Here is an 18,707-nt window from a genome sequence, read left to right as displayed (position 1 = left end):
TTCCCCACTTCAATAAATGACACCACGGAGGTGCCGGACACCCCCGACCAATCCCACCTGTGATTTCTCTCTAACAGGCGCCGTGCAGTCCATCGGCGCCACTGTCATCCCTTCCGTGAGAGCGGCCTACCCCGCCCCCCGCCCCGCCGATCTCCACAGCAGTGACCTTGGGTCCCAGATGTCACGGCCTCTCACCTGGATGCCACAGCCCCACCTAACTGCTCTCTGGCCTTCATTCCCACCCCTGCAGTTTTAACGGGGGCACTTCTCAAACCTAAGCCAGAGCCCGTCTCTGTCCTGCTGGGCACCCCCAGGACCTCGCTCCCACCTACTCCACCATGCCCCCAGCCTGCCTGCTCACGAGCCCCTTCTCCTGGCACCTGCCCTTCTCTCTGCTGCAGCTTCACCACCCAGCTTCCAGTCACCCAAACAGGCAGGGCTGTCCCCAGCTCGGGGCCTCTGGCCATTCCTGGACGCCCACAGGTCATGTGCTCTGTGACGCTAGTGGACTCTGTCCAGACACCCCCTCCTCAGTGGCCCTCCCTGCCTACGCCCCCCTCCACCTCTCTCGGCTTCACCTCCCTTCAAAAGACTCATGGTTAACTAACACGAATGTATACATCCTGAGTTCTCTTTATTGTCTGTCTTCTCCTTCTAGATCATACTCTCCACGAGGGCAGGTACTCCACAGATATTTGCAGAATTAAGGAAGGAAGGCTCACATGGACGATTTCGGCCAGTGAGGGAGTCACGGACGGGAATCCATGCACGGCGGGGGCAGCCCCGTGGCCCAGACAAGGGGGCCCACGGGTCCCCTGCCCCTGCTCCACTTGGGGCCGAGAACAGTGCTCTAGCACCCGGGCCCGCGTCAAACAGGCGCATCTCCTCCGCACCACCCACAGGGCTCCGTCTGTTTCACGATCAAACGGAAGCAAGGCATCAGGCGGCTAAAGGTTTCGAGTCGCAAACCCTCACCTGCAGCCTCCCTGGGGTTCACTCAGTCTTACCGAGCTGTTTCCCGGTGTGTTCCTTCTTAGCTTTACTGCAGGAAGAGTTACGTTCTTTTTCAGGGGAGAGACTATTTTCACTGGTTCTAGAATCCCTTCTTCCTAACGTGAAATTGCACAATGAAAATACGTATTAAACTTCATCTGTGATGCTGCATATCATCAAACAAGTGACACTAAAACGCACCCACGAACTCCAGGTGATTTGCTCTGCTAGTCTCCACTGGCTAAGGATAAGCAAAAATTATCATATTCTTACACAGAATATTTTTTGGATCCTATAGGGATTCTAGTATGGCCTTAAGATCTAAGTATGTCTAAGAAACGTGATGCCCTCCCTCTCTAGTAAAGGCAAGGCTTCTCTCCTGGGCGGGAACACAGAGGGCCTGTGTCGCGCACACCTCCTGGGTGCTGGACCCTTCCCCTAAAGCTACCCGCTAAAGCAAGGCAGCACGATAGGGCGCAGTGCCAGCTCTGCTGGGCAAGGACCCGGGGTGAGGTCAGTGCCCGACTGGCAGAGAAGAAAGAGTTCACCAATTTGTCGACAGCTCAGTAAACCTTAATGTCATAAAGCTGGCAACTCTGATAACCAAATCTCTTAAAGATCAAACAAAAGGAACCCTACAGTTCAAGCTTACCGGTTAACTCACATGCTAACATCCTGAGTTATTAAAAAAGAAAAGCAGATGATACGACCATCAGCTTAGAAAATCAAAACATCAATGGAACAATTATGGGTTAAGATTCAATACAAGCTAGATTTAAGATACATTTACAAAAATCAATAAAGCTTCTATATTCCAACAATGATCACTAAAAATTAATGACGGGAAGAAAGATACCATTTCCAAAAAAACTGAAAACAAAACAAACAATTGAGCAATCCCTGACTGACAGACACACCCAAGCACCCGACACACATCTCGGGAGAGGAGGAGACCCCTGTCTAACTTGAAAGTAGAGGTATCCAATCTTCCCAGAATAACGAAAGCCTAAGTTTCACCCAAGTCCAATTACATCCTGATCCATTTGTTTTGTGGGAGGTGGGATTCTTTGACTAATGAAATGATTACAAAATACATGTGGAAGAATAGCAAATAAAAGGGCTTAAAACGTCTTTGAAAAGAAAAACGATAGGGAACTAGTAGTGAAACAGAAAAACAGTAGAGCAAAAACAAAAACAGAAACACCAGATTCCAGACTCCAAAAGGCATGTGGGGAGATCACAGAGCAGGAGGGAAGGGAACAATTATTTAGTAAGTGACCCTGGAACACCTGATGAGTTATTATGAAAAAATAAATTCAGAGCCTCATTTTATACCATGAATTAAAATAAGAGATAACCAAAAAGATTAAATATTAAAACGTATGACAAAACACAAACCTTCATCTCTCAAATCTCTGGAAAAACTACAGAAAAAAGACTGGTAGCTTCCAGCGCATAAAAATTAAACACCTAGGCAAGTCAGAAACCAAACAAAATTAGAATAAAAAAAGTGGAAAAAAAATATAAGAAACAAATACTTATTTAAAAATCAGCAGGGGGGTGGTGGTGGGATGAATTGGGAGATTGGGATTGACATACATACACTAATATGTATAAAATAGATACCTAATAAGAACCTGCTGTTAGCACAGGGAACTCCACTTCCCTGTACAGTAGAAACCAACCCAACATTGTAAAACAACTATACCCCGATAAAAAAAAATGAAACAATAAATACTGAAAAAAAATAAATTGGCAGATGTCCTTAACATACAGGGAGCTCACGCAAATTAAGAACACTCAGACTCTGAGTGTTTTCCGTCTATCAAAATCAGCAAGCCTTTCAAACAAATCCCCGGAGAAGGTGTGGGGTAGAGGGTACAGACAGTGTCCACTGTAGCTAAAACCTTACAATGTCCATAATGGCCCTCTGTGCCAGTAATGATACCCTGGGAACCTATCCCACAGAGATCGCCCAAAAGGAAGAGAAAGTTTCTGGCACAAAGAAGTTCACTAAAGCATTTATCAATGTCAAAGAGTGGAACTTACCATCTAAGTTCAATTTCTCAGTGAAAAATTCCAACTACTACATTCTTGCCATACTTCTTTAAGTTTTACAATTTAGGAAAAGGATGACTTTTCAGGAACTATTACTGCTCATTCAAAGTAATTTCATGCTTCCACTGAAAGCCGCCGACACTGCCGGCCTCCAACTGTACTTCCCTGCATTGGACTGACATTCTTTCCCTACTTATTGGTCTGTCACAAGGAGACACATCTTCGGGCAAACCCAGGCCAGGCCCGTTTGCTTCAGCTTCAGCTTCAGCTTTTAGCATGACTGCCAGTGACATTTTCTGCTATGTTTTAAATGCATAAACATCACCCGTCTAAGGGCAGGATGCTCTTGAGGTCCGTCCTGCATCAGGACTAAACTTGCTTACCCATTCAGAAGAGTCAGTGAGACACGGATGACTGATACATATTTCTGGAAAATTAACATTCAGTCACACCTTTTAGACTGGAACACAGATCACGCAGGCGTGCTCTGCCCCTGGTGTCGTGAGCTCACACGTGTGCAAGGGCATGCACGTGCATGTGGGTGTGAAAGCCATATATCGTCATCATTTTCACTCAGTCTTTGTTCATTCCTTCCAAAGGCAAATCTGCTTTCTAGTCACAGAAGCTTTTTCCTACTAGATGTTGTGACTAAAGCAAAGAATCTAGTACTGGGTTTCCCTGGCGGCACAGTGGTTAAGAATCCGCCTGCCAATGCAGGGGACGTGGGTTCGAGCCCTGGTCCAGGAGGATCCCACATACTGCGCAGCAGCTAAGCCCGCGAGCCACAACTACTGAAGCCAGCGCGCCTAGAGCCCACGCTCCACAACAAGAGAAGCCACCGCAATGAGAAGCCCGCACACCACAACGAAGAGTAGCCCCCACTCGCCACAACCAGAGAAAAGCCTGTGCGCAGCAACCAAGACCCAACGCAGCCAAAAATAAAATAAATTAAGAAAAAAGCATCTAGTATCTTCAGCTACATTGTATGATAAATTTTGCAGTACCTTCCACTGAATTTTTGGACCGCCGTTTTGATGTCTTTGTTGTCACTGACCTGGATGCTCCAGTGGAAATCTCAGTCTTAAAGAAAAGAGAATGAAAAAATAAATTAATTGATGTACCACAGAGTGACACCATGAGCGATTTATCATTCAAGCTCAAGGAAGAACAAACAGGAAACACAACAACATCCGTGCGCATTCAGAGGGGAACTGACTCCAAGTCAGCGCGGCCAAGCACTTAAGGCCTAAGAGTGTGAGTCAGAAGGAAGCCGAAAGCTCTTTCGCTCTAAATGCAGAATTCCACTTTTTGGTACAGCCCTAAAAAGGTCAGCCGTCCACTGACCATACCTTGAGAATCATTGTCTCATCAGATGAGTTTATGGGGACTTGCCTTCTGTCGCTATATGCTTAATTACCTCAATGCATTTGTGAACAACTCTGAGAGTGAAAACGTACACAGTGTGTTTAAACAGAGCGTAAATCAGAGAAAACAGCACATCCCGTCCCTCCCACCGCTGGCTCAGTTCCCTGGCCCGACCCCTCCCTCAACCTGCCACGAGGGCCTCTTAACTAGCCTCCCAGCCTCCACTCCACGCCTGTCCATCTTGCCTGTGGCTGCCCGGATATACTTTCTGAAATGCAAACTGGACGATGAAGTTGGGGTGAGTCTAACCTCCCCAAGACAGCCCGGCCTGGCCTGGACCTCACCCACAGGAATTGCACTGCAGGGTCCCACTGGGCCAGGCAGAGCTTGGACGGGTCCCTCCAGCCGGCCCTCCGGTCCCTGCCTGCCTCGTGACTTAATCCTCTCCCAGACTCCTCCGAAGTGCCACCTCCATCCTCTCCCAAATGACTGCCTTACCCCTCTGTACTCCGTATATCATACTTGTCACATAAAGGTACGAGGAGACCCAAGAGTCCACCCCAGAGAAGCAGAGAATAAACACACCCACCTACTTTACAGGCAGTAAACCCTTTAAAGCGGTACTTTTACAACAAAATAAATATGGACCTATTGTGTGTGAGCCTCCACCACGCCCCACCCCGTGCCTCCGTGGACTGGGGGTGGACCACACACAGCACTTACTATTTCAACACAGCTATGGGTTTATGTCTCTCAAAATTATTTTTTCAACTTTACCTCTGTTTCAGCTTTGGAGTCTTTGAAAGGTCCATCTGATGACTTTTTAGACACCTCTCCTGAGCTTGAGGACTATAAAAAAAAATTTTTTTTTCAAACTCTAGAATTACTCAAGTCTGTAACATCTAAAAACGCGCCAAGATGTTTTCTTTAACACTGACCAACAACAAGATAACCCTTCACACGGGAGCACCATGTCACATCCCAGCCCCGCCCCACTGCGGTCGCTGTGTGGCCTGGACCTCCAAAGGCCCATCCAAGATCTCCACCCACTGGGGGCTGACCAGGAGGCCAAGGGCAGCAGGGGCAGGGCCTCGCAGGGAACTGCAGGGAGCAGCGTCTCCCAGGCCCACACGGTCCCTACGCCAGGCCAGACTTCTCGGAGATGTTCCAGGGACACACAGGGAATCTGGAAACGAGGGAGTCGCCCACTCCTATCTTCTGTGAGGGAACCACTCTCACCTCCCAATGGAGCGGTTCTTTTTGAGCAAAGTCTCCAGACGCTACATCAGGAAAGCACTCTCAAAACAAAAATGACGTGAAAACTAAGCATGTTAAATCAACACCTTAAAAAACCTCACACTTAAATCAGCTCTCAGAAAGACGTATCTCGACATAAGGAGTAGAAGAGACACAATCACTGAGATCTTCCTCCATGAAAAGCAGTGGATGCCTGTTGAGTACTTCAACAATTAACCGTCCTCATGACTTAACTATGAAGGTAGCAGACTATATCCGAAGTAGGTTCCTGTGCGGGCCGGGCTCTGTGCCTGGGGTCCCCCCAGCCCGGAGTGCTCAGTTCCCTGCAGACATGGGAGGAGGGCAGCACCCACACGTGGCCACTCTGACCTCAGACTCATCCTCCACCGCCACACGGGGACACACCCGTGACTTCTCAGAGTGCCTTCACACCTGCTGTTTCACAGGCTGAGAATGTCTCACCATCGTCTCTTCTAAGTCATGGGATTCGACTGGAGGCTGCAGACTGCCCGGTAGGGCCCAGGTGAGAGCTGAGTCTCCTCTTCCCTGGAGCTGCCCTCCCAGAAGCCTCGAGGCTCAGCTCTCTGGGGGTCCCACCACTCCTGGGGGAGACAGCAGCCTGCCCCCAGAGCCCCGTTCCACAAAGGAGCCCCAGACGGACACAGAAGGGCCAGTCCAGCAAAATCACCACGACAGGTCTATGAACACCTGCCTTCGGCCAACAAGGGCCAGCTGGGAGCAGGAACGCAGTCCGTTCACCCTGGTCTCACGCACTTAAACAAAACCGTCCCTCGCTCATGGCTCCAATACGTCCCATATATCCACCCATAAAAGTTCTCTTTGGAACTGTCTCTCTACTTAGAAAACCAGTCCCACCACCAGCAACCTCAGTGAACGTCACGGGTGGGACACTGGGTCTGAAGGCCTGGAGGGCTGAGGAGGTGCCCCAGGCAGGCGCTGCCTCGTGAAGTGCACTAGAATGTGCGAGCACCGCACTAAAACCGGCTCCGTGAAAGACTTTTCTCCGACCTCTAAAAAGAAGCAAAAGACGGGGAAGGCCTTGGTTATTTCTAAAGCTCCTACGGGAAACCAGGCTTTTATGATACATACGCCGTGGTGGGTTACATGACTCCAGGGTGTCCCTGGGAGACCCCAGGGTCCCAGGTAGCATACCAACAGCCAACAGAACCACCGAGCAGACCAGCTGCCAGGCCTGGCGCGCAGTCCGTCCCACGGAGCCCGCTCACCTCCCGGTGCCAGGGATGCGAGGCCACAAGACCAGAGGCCGGCTCGGCAGGAAAGGGCAAGCTGGCCCCTCACCGCCTGGCCGCCTCACTCAGCAGACCTTGTACTTTCCCAGACCTCAGCTTCCTCCTTTCTAGCAGCTGGAGACCAGAGGATTTCCAGGACCTGCCCAGGACACTTTACAGTCGTCTGATGTCCCTGCAAGAACCAGCATTTGCAATGCCAGCCCTGCCAGGAGACTTACCCTATTTACAGCGGGTCCGAAATAACCTGCACGTCGAGAAAACAGTGTCTGAAACCAAAAGAATTTTCTGGAAAACCCTAAATGTACCTGAAAATTTAATTAAACAAGAATTCAGTAAACTGAGGTCTCATTTTACTCCTCTGCTAATGCTTCAGAGACTTAGAAAGTATCCCTAATCCTTAATAAGCGCAGCCATGCCCACACCCCGGGGACCCCACACACTGAGGCTGCCTGGAAACGCTGCTCACAAAGCCACGGGACCCACTGATCCCCGGTCTCCAGGAGAACGCCCAAAGGCACACACACACACCGCAGACAGGAAAAGCAAAAACCAGTATCACTTTAAGGTTCTCCTAGGAATCCACGACTGTCAGAATTTTAAACTGGTGATAAAGAAATCCAGTTTCCTAATCACACTACAACCAAGACCAGAGTCATTGTGGAGAACACCACGAACCCTTTCTAAGTTAAAGGCAGAGGTTTTCCAACAGGACTTACCTTTCTCCCCGGCTTCTCGCGCTCGCGGCTCCTCTCCCTGTCAGGGTCCCTGGAGCGCTGCCCGTCCCGCACCCTCTGCCGGGCCCGCTCCTGGCCCTTGTGTCGCTCGCGCTCGCTCTCCCGGTCTTTCCACTTCTCCTCCTTTCCGCCCTCGTTCTTCCGCTCGCTCTCCCGCTCTGCGTCCTTGTCCCTGGCCCTCTCCGGCCGGGCCCTGTTCTTGGCCCGCTCGCTCTCCCCTTCGTGGCACTTGTCTCTCTCGGGATCTTTGTGTCTGTCTCGGTCATTCTCCTTGGCCTTCTCCCTGTCCCTTTCCTTTTCTCTTGGTTTGCTTTCTTCCTTTAATTCCTCTTTCTGTTTTCGACCTCCGCTTGTATTTCTCTCGTTTATTTCAGAGTTTCTTCTATCCTAGAAAACAAAAAAGCTGGATGACAATATCACTTATAAACGTCTACCTGAACCACAAAAAGCCTCATTATTTCATTTTCAGATGCACGTAACTTGCATTCACCTCTTTATCCTTATGAACCCTGGACGCTTCCTCCCTCACGTTCTTATTATCCAATTCTTGAGGTTTCGACGTCAGTGAGGACCTTCCTTTTGTTTCCGCCTTCTCTCCGGCTAACACTCTCTTCACCGCATCGTCGCTGGAGAGCTTGTCCCAACGTGAGGAAATAAAATGCAAGGTTGCGATGAAATTAGTACGTTTAATAAACATGAATGTCAACATTCAAAGATTGCTCATTAAACGGAATCTTTGTCTCCTAATGGATTTCAAAGGATAAAATATTAAAAGGAAATGAACGTTACCACAGACAACGTACAGCATCTCCTCTAACCGAGCCCTCCAGCACTCCTGCGGTAACAGCGCAGTCCACTCAAGCTAAATGAACCCTGGGTCCCTTCTACCCAAGGTGCCAAGAGTGGACGTGTGTGCTGTTCAAGGACACCAAAGCTGGCCACACGACTCTACGACACCCTTCACTTCTCACGGGGCCACAGAGGCCCAGCACCGAAAGGGCCTAAGGAATGATCTAACCGGAGCCCCATCAAATGCCAAAATCCCTTCTGCAGCATCCCTGACCGCCCCCCAGACCTCGGGTCAGGAATCCCACTGGCCACACACTCCCGCTTTCCGCAAGCCTGCGCTGAGTGACTGCTACACGCCCGGCACTAGACCGCGGGCCGAGGACACGCTGCACACCAGCGAGGCGGCCAAACACAAGAACCAAAAGTCAGTGCGCTGGGGGAACACGACCGGGGTTCCAGCAAGAGCAGCCAATCCCACACGGCTCCCGGGAAGCAGCTCCACACAGAGAAAGCAGCAGCACAAGCGAGGGAGTGACACCAGGGCAGGAGCCCTCGGGGTGCAGGCACAAGGTGAGAGATGAGAGAAAAGGACCAGAGGAGGCGGGCTTCGTGAGCGGTGCACGGAGCTGGGGGCGAGGGATGCAGCAGGAAGGCTAGTCAGATTTGCTTTTTGGAAAGACGAGCAACAAGAAGGATCTGGGGGTGGGGGCGGGGGACAGAGGTCAGCGCACTGGAAGATCAGCCTCTGCGTCTCCATGCCTTGGACCCAGCACACCAGGGCGAGGCTACCCTGAGGCCCCGGGGGCCAGTCTGATCCCACTCTCCATCTCCCACTGCTGCTGTGTGAGCTGAAGCCCACCTTTCCCATCTTGGTAACATGGAAGGTTAGCCCCCAGCCCATCAGGTCCATGAAGGGCTCTGTTAGCCATGCCCTTGATAAAGGTCCAACTCCGCTCTCCTGGGGGCTACTCAGATCCCACAAAGAAGGCAGGCCCTGGGGATGACCTGCTCCTATGGCCCCAGCTGGACTGTGAGGGAGAAGCCAAGATTCCAGCCCTTGGTGAGGATCTCAGGAAATCCAGTCCCTGCACAAGTGAAACAGGATCTCTTTGAAGGCAGCACAGCTCTGCAAACACCCACCAGGGGAGAGGGAGGGATGGAGGGGAGGAGGGAAAGAGGGAGGGAAGCAGACCCAAGAGGCTGGAAAGGCGGGCAGAGAACAGGGACATCCCACGAGCCCCAAAGATGAAGAAAAGCAGCTCCTCCGGTCACCCGGTTGGAAACAGTCACCTGCCCTGAAAGGAGGCCCAAAAGGAGAAAGGATTCAGGGCTCAGCAGGCCGGGCACGCAGCCTCCAGCCACGTGCCCAAGAGCAAAGTGTCTGCGGAGTCCCTATTTGATGCTGACAGCTCGTAGACCCTGTGCGTAGCACTGCCTTATCTGTTTCAGTGTGCAGCTTTAAACTACTTCTGCAACTCGGAGGCTCCAGGAGAGGTGGGGTCAGACTGCAAGCACAGGGTTAGAACCCCCTCCTTAAGCACCTCGGCTCCGCTGCGTGGCCTGCCCTCCCCGTCTGGTCACCCCTCCCGTGCTGGCAGCCTCCAGCTCGGGGGCGGCGCTACCTTGTTGAGACAGCACTTTCCGATTCTCTGGAGCAGCTCGTTGGTCCTTTCAGGCTCGTGCCCGGCCACGATGCGAGCCGGTTTTGCCAACAGTGGCTCTCCGGAGACCATGACCACCACGTCTATGGCCTTCTGAAGGAAGCTAATTTTGGTGTCTTTATCCTGAAAGATTTCCATTTAAAACACAAATATTAAAATACTTCAAAAAGAGCTTGCATTGTCTTCAGTATGTCCAACAGGCACAGCTCCCGTTTAGATAAGAAGCTATTTTTAGATGCGTGGTAAATTTAGAAATCCTGACTCTATAACAACAACCACCAAAAAAACTCTTCGGTAAAGCTTTTAGCTGTAGGTGGTGGGCTAGCATCATTAACCTTTGGAACACTCATTCCACCGCTCCAGGATAACGTTAGCGTGCTAGGCAGCTGCCGCAAAGACCACGAAGCGAGGAAGGGCACGTGGCAACGCCCAGAGCCACCAGCCTCGCATGCCAGCCACAGGTCAGCCGTGAGCGAGGGGCCACCACAGCGCACCGCTCACAAAAGCCCTGTTCACGAAGGCGAGCAGGGACAGCGCCTCAAACCTACCTTAACGCTGTCGGACTTCATCTCAGCGTCTGTGTAGAGGCCCTTCATGAAACCCGTCATCCTGATCACCTTCAAAAGATAAAGCGAGGCCATGGTCAGCGCCCCACGGGACAGCCCGTGCCCTGGCCTCGCCCACTGCCCACGCTAAGGGCCGCCTGGATCTGTCTACGCCCAGGACGTCATTCATCCGCTGACGCAATGAGCACTGAGCGTCTGCCATGTGCCAGGCCTCGTCCCGGCAGGAGCCAGCCTGGTCCTCACAGAACTCAGCCTGGCTGTGACAACAGGTGAACACGATGGACCCGCGGGGCTATAACGGGGGACAGGATCCCTCCTAATCCAGGTGCAGGAGGCCCTGGGGAGTCGGGGACCACTTCCCAGACCAAATCATATCTAAACTAAGACCAGAAGCTTACGGGAGAAGAACTGGGGGAGCGGGTATTGAGGAAGCACGTGACAGGCAAAAGAAACAGTCCCACAGGGTCCAACTAGGTCCTGTTCGAGGAGCCAGAGGAAGTTTGACAAGAGGAGCCTGAGGCCAGGGAGTCGGCACGAGCCTGACTGGATGGCCTTCGAAGCCATCAGGAATGTGGACTTAGCCTCACTACCACGAGGAGGCCCCGAGGGGTGCACAGACAGGAAATGGCCTCCTGTGAGGATGGCTCAGGGCAGTGGAGAGCGCGGACTTTGGAAAGAAGAGGGACTTCCCAGCCTGGGTTTCTCCTCGCCACTGGGTCACTCACTTCCTGGGACACAGGGGTGCTCTGTGCCACGTCACTTTTGCTCTTCCCCGACCCCTTCCTCTCCTCAGTCAACCTGGACCTCCCAGCTACCCCTCAGTCAGGCTTTGGGGGTGGTGATGTGTTCCGTTCCTCCCCACCTCCAGACACACCAGGGCCCCGGCTTCTCTCAGACCAGAGGTTTTCAAAATGCGGCAGGTCACTATAAAGTCAATGTAATGGGTAGCAATAAGCATTTTTTAATAAAACATATAAGAAAATATCAGACTGCACTGTATGTGGTTAGGATGAATATTGCCTATATGTGTGTGTCCTGGGTCAGATATAAAGAGTATTTATTACCTTAAAAAAAAAAGACAGTCCCACACTAATATTAGGCTCCTTCTCTGAGACCAAGCTACAACTAGCTAGCTATTAATTAAGCTAGCTTTCATTCCTCAAACTACTTAACAGCTGTGCTGGTTTTCTTCCTGACAAGACAGGTGGAACATCAGCAGTACCCTGCATTTAACATTCCTGGAACTTCTGCATCCTCGAAAGGAAAAACCTTTGGAGCTTTTTCCAGTGTGCTGACAGTTAAACCTGTGAGCAGTCATTTTAACCAACAAGAGACATGAATTTCGCAGGATCAGTGCTTCAATTTATGAAAGAGGCAGAGCTGGTTTAGCAGTAGCTAAAATACTAACAGGGACATTTGAATACAATACTCAGGGGCAGTGAAGAATTTTCGTACAAGGATCTGCACATATTATCTGAAAATGCTTTCCAGATGTCAACTGTCCTAACATCTTTATTGAGTAGGTGACAATTAACGTATTTATCTTTACACAGGTAGAGAAATTAATTTTGACCTTAGATTAGGAAAAAACTGAGGAAGAAAAGCAGACCAGTGGATCCCGATTGGGAACACGGAACTCCTTCCCCACACCCTGGCTACCTGGCCAACCAAGCCGATTCCTGCCCGAACCTTCCTCCTCCTCCGCCCTTCCAGGAGGTGGGGACAGCAGCCACCATGAGCCCAGGGCCACACCAAGACCCACAGGACGAGGTGTGGCCCCCAGCCTCCTTCCTGGCTCTGTTTCAGTGAAGAGATGGGACTAACACAGAAAATGAAAGTGTGAGGCTGGGCGGCAACCGCTGTAGTTGGCCACTCACCTCCTGGCTAAGTGACTTGACCCCTCCTGGGTTAGAGGACGCTGCCTGCCTACTTCACAGGGCGGGGGTGATGCAGCTCAAGGCCCGGCTCCCACCAGGCTCTCCACGCAGCCACGTCCCTTCCCCAAACACTGTCCAGGGCAGGTCTAAGTGCTGCACTAGCTTAGGAGGAGGGGGAGGCCAGTCAAGGCAGCCCTTGGGATGTGGGTGGGTTTCAAGAGAGCTGTAAGCACGATTAGGGTTTTTAACAGAGAGAGGCACACATTGTAAGCTAAGCTAAGATAGCAAAAACAAGCAAAGCAAAATTTGTGTAATTTCCAGCACCTGCTGGAAAGAGTGAGATGTGAAGTTTAAGGACAAACACGGGGCAAGAGTGGGAGCCTGAGCCCCTGGACACCTGCAAGTTCGAGCTCTTAACTCCCCAAGAGCACGCCCGAGTTTCCAAGGTCAACACTGCACTCAGGTGCACCACGGAAATGGGCGCTGCCACCCTGAGTTACAGGAGCCTTGACTGATTCCATTCAACAATGAATGTTTGTCGTGCACCTTCTGTGTACCGTACCCAGGATATGCCAACAAACAAGCTACCGTCCACGTCGCTCAGGAATTCACCAGCCAGTGGGGAAAAGTTTACAGACAACCCATCTCAAGACATGCTCTTCCGTTTATCAGCAAACACTGACCTGCTCTTTTATAGCGTCTTCTTTTCAGGTCCCCTAAACCACCTTCAATCAATTCACCCACAGGTACTGATTAAGCATCCAGTATGTGGTGACCACAGTGGAGCAGGTGGAGGGAAACTTGGGGAGAGGGAGTTCTTTTATAGCGTCTTCTTTTCAGGTCCCCTAAACCACCTTCAATCAATTCACCCACAGGTACTGATTAAGCATCCAGTATGTGGTGACCACAGGGGAGCAGGTGGAGGGAAACTTGGGGAGAGGGAAATTATACAAAAAAAAAAAAAAGAATGATTTCTTTCTCCCGGGATTTGTAAGCACTCTTCACATGCTAGACATCGCAGCAAAAAAAATCACAGAAACAGCTTTGCCAGGTAGAGCGGAAGATGTGCTCTAAGAGATACATGGGTAGGATGGGATGAAATAAGAATGCTCTCCAAGGGGCCGGGAGTCTACCCGGAAGAGGGGGCTCAGGGGGTTGGCGCGAAGGGGAGCACAGGGGTGAGAGCAGAGGCGCCGCGGAATCCGGCCAAAGCCCGGCTCCTCGGGCAGGGGACGCGCTCAGCGACGCGAGGTCCGACCCTGACGCCAGCCCTGGTCCCGTCGGCCCCTGTCCGACTGCGCGCGCACGCGGGCGGCGTTTGCGGTGGGGCTGCCTCAGCGTCCCTGCCCGGTGACAGCGCCGAACCCCTCCACCGCTCAGCAGCCTCGGGAAAAAGCTGTTCGCCCCGCGTTAGAGGAGCCCTCCCGAGGACTGGATAGCAGCAACGCAGCTTCCAAGGTTCACTTCAGGGGGACCGGACTAAGTTATCTCAAAAGACACGTACCTTATCCTGTTGTTACTTAACGTGGCTTCTTGGAAGAGTAACTCCTTTTCTCTGAGGCTATGTTTCTGTTCCTATAAAGCAGGGATAATATGTGCCAGCCTCCCTAACTCCCAGGGAGATGAGGACCAAACGATGCTTCAGGGCTTTGTAACCAGGATGAAGCCGCTCCCTTGTTGTTCTGCCAGGTGTCTGTGGTTCTGTCCCATCTGTCTTCCATCCGCCACGCACAGGCTCACTGCAGATACTTCTATCAATTTTGAAGCTTTGTGGTCTGTTTTTAGTTCTTCTATTGGATACCTTTATAATTTTTATTTACATTCATTTTTACCATTTTCAATGCGCTCCATTCTTTATGTGTTCTTTGCTCGAGATGTATCTGGATGTGGAGTTTTTTAACTTAAAATTTATATTTGACTTTTTAAAATATTTATTTATTTGGCTACGTCAGGCCTTCGTTGCAGCACGCGGAATCTTCGTTGGCGGTATGTGGGATCTATCGTTGTGGCTGTAAAGTCCGTTGGCCCGGGTGAAAGGAGGCCCGGGGGTAAGAGAAAACATCGACCAGTATGAGGTAGGAGAGGCATTGGAACATAACGACCTCACCTGTTCTGGGAATCAACAAGAGACTCTAACTTCCTGCCCAGAAAACAATGGGGCTGACGGTAAGGGAAAATGGGCTTACGCCCCACAACAGACCAACCAACACCTGGCCCTGCTGTAGCCTCACCAAATAAGGAATTACCCTGTATAGCAAACCACCCCCTCCCCTTGCAAGCCGCCTTCTGCTTTTACCCCAATAAAAATTCCCCTCATCCAGTACTGGACGCGACTTCTCTGGCCCCTTTCTCTCGGACCAGTGAACCTCGCCCGGGAGCGCTCCCTAATAAAGCTCACTTGAAGCTTTCCTTTGTTTCGCGGTGCCGTTTTGTTAAGATCCGACCTTATAGTGGCGCTCCTTGCGGCGCGCGGGCTTCTCTCTAGTTGTGGCGTGCGTGCGGGTTTTCTCTTCTCTAGTTGTGGCCTGGGCTCCAGAGCGCAGGGGCTCTGTACTTTGCGGCACGCGGGCTCTAATTGAGGCGCGAGAGCTCGGTAGTGGCGCTGAGGCTTAGTTGACCCGCGGCATGTGGGATGTTAGTTCCCCGACCAGGGATTGCGCCCATGTCCCCTGCATTGGAAGGCGGATTCTTTACCACCGGACCACCAGGAAAGCCCCCGATTATTATTGACATTCAATAAAATTCACCCATTTTAAGTGTACAGCCTGTTGCGTTTTGGTAATTTTACACAATTATGCTACCGTCGCCACAATCAAGATACAGAACAGTTCCTGTACCCTAAAACATTTTCTCCTGCTCATTTGCAGTTCATCTCCTCCCCCACGCCAGCCCCAGGCAACTGCAACTGTCGTTATAACCATGCCTTTCCTAGAGTTCCATGTGAATGGAATCGTACAGTACATAGTCTTTTGTGTTTAATTCTTTCCTTTATATGTTTTGAGATTCATCCATATGTCATTCCTTTTTGCAGCTGAGTAGTGTCCGTAGTACGATTTGGTTATCTGTTCAACAGTTGATGCATATTTGAGTTGCTTTTATTTCTTATTATTTATGAGTAACACTACTAAGACCATTCACATACAAGTCTTTGTATGAACATACGTTTTCATTTCTCTTGGCTAAATACCTAGAAATAGGATTGCTGGATTATATGGTAAGAACATGCTTAACTTTGCAAGAAGCAACCGCACTGTTTTTAAAGTGGCTGCATCAGTTTTCATTTGCCCTAGCAACGTATGGCATTCCCAGTTGCTCCATATCCCCTGGCAACACCTGATGTGTCAGTCTTTTTAATTTTAGCCATTCTAATAGGTATGTAATAGTATCTTATTATGGTTTTAATTTGCATTTCTCTGGTAATTACTGAGTTCAAGCACTTTTTGTGTACATGCGCACTTTTCATTTTCATGGGCATTCATGTATATTTGGTGAGGATCGCCTACAAAGTATCATTCAGGCATTTATTGAAGCACTGCCGTGCGCCGAGTATTGTTTAGGTGCGGGGGATTTCTGTGGAACTACACACCTTCTAGTAAGCAACTTCCACAGCAGCAGTTGATCACTGCTCCTAGGACCATAGCTCTCTCTGCTGCTAACTGCATCCAGGACCATGTGAGCATTGGTTATCTAGCCAGAGGCCAGATGAACGGCCAGAGCTCATCTCCCTCCAGCAGTGCCAACCTCATTTCTTTCCACACTTCACCACGCACGTGGGCTGGCTGTAAGAGACTTTACTGAGCGGTTGAGAGAAGCCTAAGAGGTGACAACCTGTGAGGGAAGGCATTTGATAACACTCACTGTGTAGAGCTCTTCCACGGTCCATGAGGAAGAAAGCCCCCGGAGAATCGTGCTCTCAGAGAGATTCCCTCCCGGGTGGCCCTCGGCTAGTAACCCTGCTTCCCCACTTCCAAGTCCACCCCTTGACCAGAGCACCTCCATCCTCTGGCCCCTGCCTTATCAAATCTTCCTGGCTTTCTGGAAACCCCACTCTACCCATGGGAGCTTTTGTCTTCCCATCCATCCCCTTTCTCCCAGCAGTACACTTCCCAGAGTCTGGGTTCTCCCGTCCAGACCCACAACCCAAGGTCTTGGTAGGACAGTCCCCTGTGGCATTTGGCACCTTGGTCCCTTGGGTGATGGTGGACACTGTGAACTAGGCTCCTTCCAGGGCTCTCAGATTCCTGTTATCCTCCTTGTCGTCCACACACTTATCTTTATCACACATGTATCCTGTTGCCCAAGAGCAAACATTCATTCTTAAACAGTCCATCAAACGCCATAAAGAAGCGTAAAACAGTTTCCCAACTGCCTCGTCATTTCTGAGCGTCCTCACCCACGCTGATGCTAGTACTTCACATCACGGAGGATGGTATTCACTCCCTTCCCCCTCCCCGCCCACCACCCGACCCCACCTCAGGCCCCCTGGAAGTCTATTAAAAGGGGGGCCATAATGGGACTGTGTACTTCGAGGCTGGGCCCTTAGTTCATGAAGCTCGGCCCAAAGCTCTGCGGTGATTAAGCCCTTAGACGAGGATGCACCAGCTTCCTGCCCTCCAGGCGTTAGGGAGAGAAGGAAGGGGAACTCACTGGCACAGGGCGGCCAGGCCCCCAGGGCCTGCAGCAGATGCGGAAGACGCTGTGGAGTCTGAGAGCTGGGGCGTCCCACCCAGACCTCTTCCTCTACCTGCCCACCGTGGCCAAGCTGGGAGCCCAGAGTCTCCCCTCAGGGGCACCCACCTGTGAGCTTTGAACACTGGCTGGGCTTGGCCTGAGCAGGGGCAAAGGGGGAACTCAGGGAGGTCAGTGACCTTGGCCTCTGACCCCCAAGTACCCTGCCTTCTCAACAGAGGCTCCCCAGCCTCCTGCCCAGAAAGTTCACGCCAGGCAGAATCCTTCTCTGGGCCCGGAGCAGCCAGGGCAGCTGTGGCCAGTAACCGGCTTGTCTGTGAGCGGTGGAGGAGGGGGTATGGCTGTGGAGAGTCCTCTGACCCCGAGGGTCCACCGAGGACCCCAGCCGGTGCCGCACGAGGAGGAATCGTGTTTCTCCCACAGCTGTGGAGAGTAGGGGGACTTCTAGGCTGAGGAGGCCCTGTGGAGGCCGGAGGGCATAGGCCTGGCCCCTCTCTGCGGGACCATGAGAGAGGGTGTGAGATCTGAGATCTGGGACAAGGGAGCAGGGTCACCACCCCGCACTGAGGGCCTGTCTGGGCGGAGGTGACTGTCGAGTGGACATGAGTCCCTGTAGGTCACGTCCTTAACACTGTCCCTAGGTGAGTCCTCGCCTCCTACCTGGAAGGCAGGTGGGCAGGCATTCTGGGGCCTGGGAAAGCAGGGCTAGTGCATGCAGCTAAGGATTCCTGCCTCCAGGAAAGAGACCTGGCACCAGGGCCTCAGGAGTCGGGGCGGGAGGAGGGCGCCAGCCTGGGGCCTTCAGTTCTGGGGGCTGGCTGCAGGGAGTGGGGGCTCTGTACCCTGAATGCCCCTAAGTTCCTCAGAGTCATGAAAGGATTAGAGAAAAAGGCAGAGCACATAAAAAAGTGTCATTCATAAAAAAAGATAATTGATTGAATAACTAGAGAAAATCACAGCAAAGAAAGTGTTTGAAACATGAAAGCCTGGCAGGAGATGCTTTTGAAATCGGCAGTTTCTGAATGAATGAATGAACGAAGTAACCGTGGCCAGGACTCACCCCAGGAGGGAAAGTCCACAAAACAAGGTGGCTTCCAGGCCCTATCTTCCCTTGCCTGAGAGGCAAACATGCCTAGAGACAAAGGCCCACAGAGGCTGGGGAGGCCCAAGCCTGAGCTCCACATCTGAGAAGAGCCCAGAATGTAGGTCAGCCAGAGGGACGGGCTGGGAAGCAGGCACCAGGAGAAGGAGAAGTGGCCAGAGCCTGGGGACAGCCTCAGAAGGGCAGGTATCAGTCTGTATGGCCAGTAAAGTGCCTTGCTGTATACTCCATCATCTAAGCCACGAGGTAACTGACATCATTTTGTGAAACCTGAGGGGTCTGCCTAGAAGGCTTTGTCCCCTCCTCTCCAAGTGAGCCTAGAAGACAAAACCTTCTATCTGTTCC

At 51.5% G+C, this 18,707-nt stretch overlaps 1 protein-coding gene across 1 annotated transcript in view; it reads right to left on the bottom strand.

Annotated features, from left to right (window-relative positions):
• The window catches only part of LOC112404704 (TRAF3-interacting protein 1-like), a 36,403-nt gene that overhangs the window by 15,423 nt on the left and 2,273 nt on the right, over window positions 1–18,707 (bottom strand). The window contains exons 2-12 of the mRNA XM_024752789.1: window positions 17,621–17,755; window positions 17,219–17,246; window positions 10,846–10,951; window positions 10,677–10,745; window positions 10,090–10,251; window positions 8,169–8,312; window positions 7,661–8,065; window positions 7,163–7,249; window positions 5,194–5,265; window positions 4,056–4,131; window positions 1,008–1,109 (exon numbers count right to left, since the gene is read on the bottom strand). Coding sequence (XP_024608557.1) covers window positions 1,008–1,109; window positions 4,056–4,131; window positions 5,194–5,265; window positions 7,163–7,249; window positions 7,661–8,065; window positions 8,169–8,312; window positions 10,090–10,251; window positions 10,677–10,745; window positions 10,846–10,951; window positions 17,219–17,246; window positions 17,621–17,755 — 1,386 coding nt within the window. The remainder of the gene's footprint in view (window positions 1–1,007; window positions 1,110–4,055; window positions 4,132–5,193; window positions 5,266–7,162; window positions 7,250–7,660; window positions 8,066–8,168; window positions 8,313–10,089; window positions 10,252–10,676; window positions 10,746–10,845; window positions 10,952–17,218; window positions 17,247–17,620; window positions 17,756–18,707) is intronic.

Source organism: Neophocaena asiaeorientalis, unplaced genomic scaffold, assembly GCF_003031525.2.
Source record: "Neophocaena asiaeorientalis asiaeorientalis breed wild unplaced genomic scaffold, Neophocaena_asiaeorientalis_V1.1 scaffold294, whole genome shotgun sequence".
Classification (NCBI taxonomy): Eukaryota; Metazoa; Chordata; class Mammalia; order Artiodactyla; family Phocoenidae; genus Neophocaena; species Neophocaena asiaeorientalis.
Note: the sequence above shows the minus strand (reverse complement) of the source record. Positions and strands in the feature narration are given on the sequence as shown.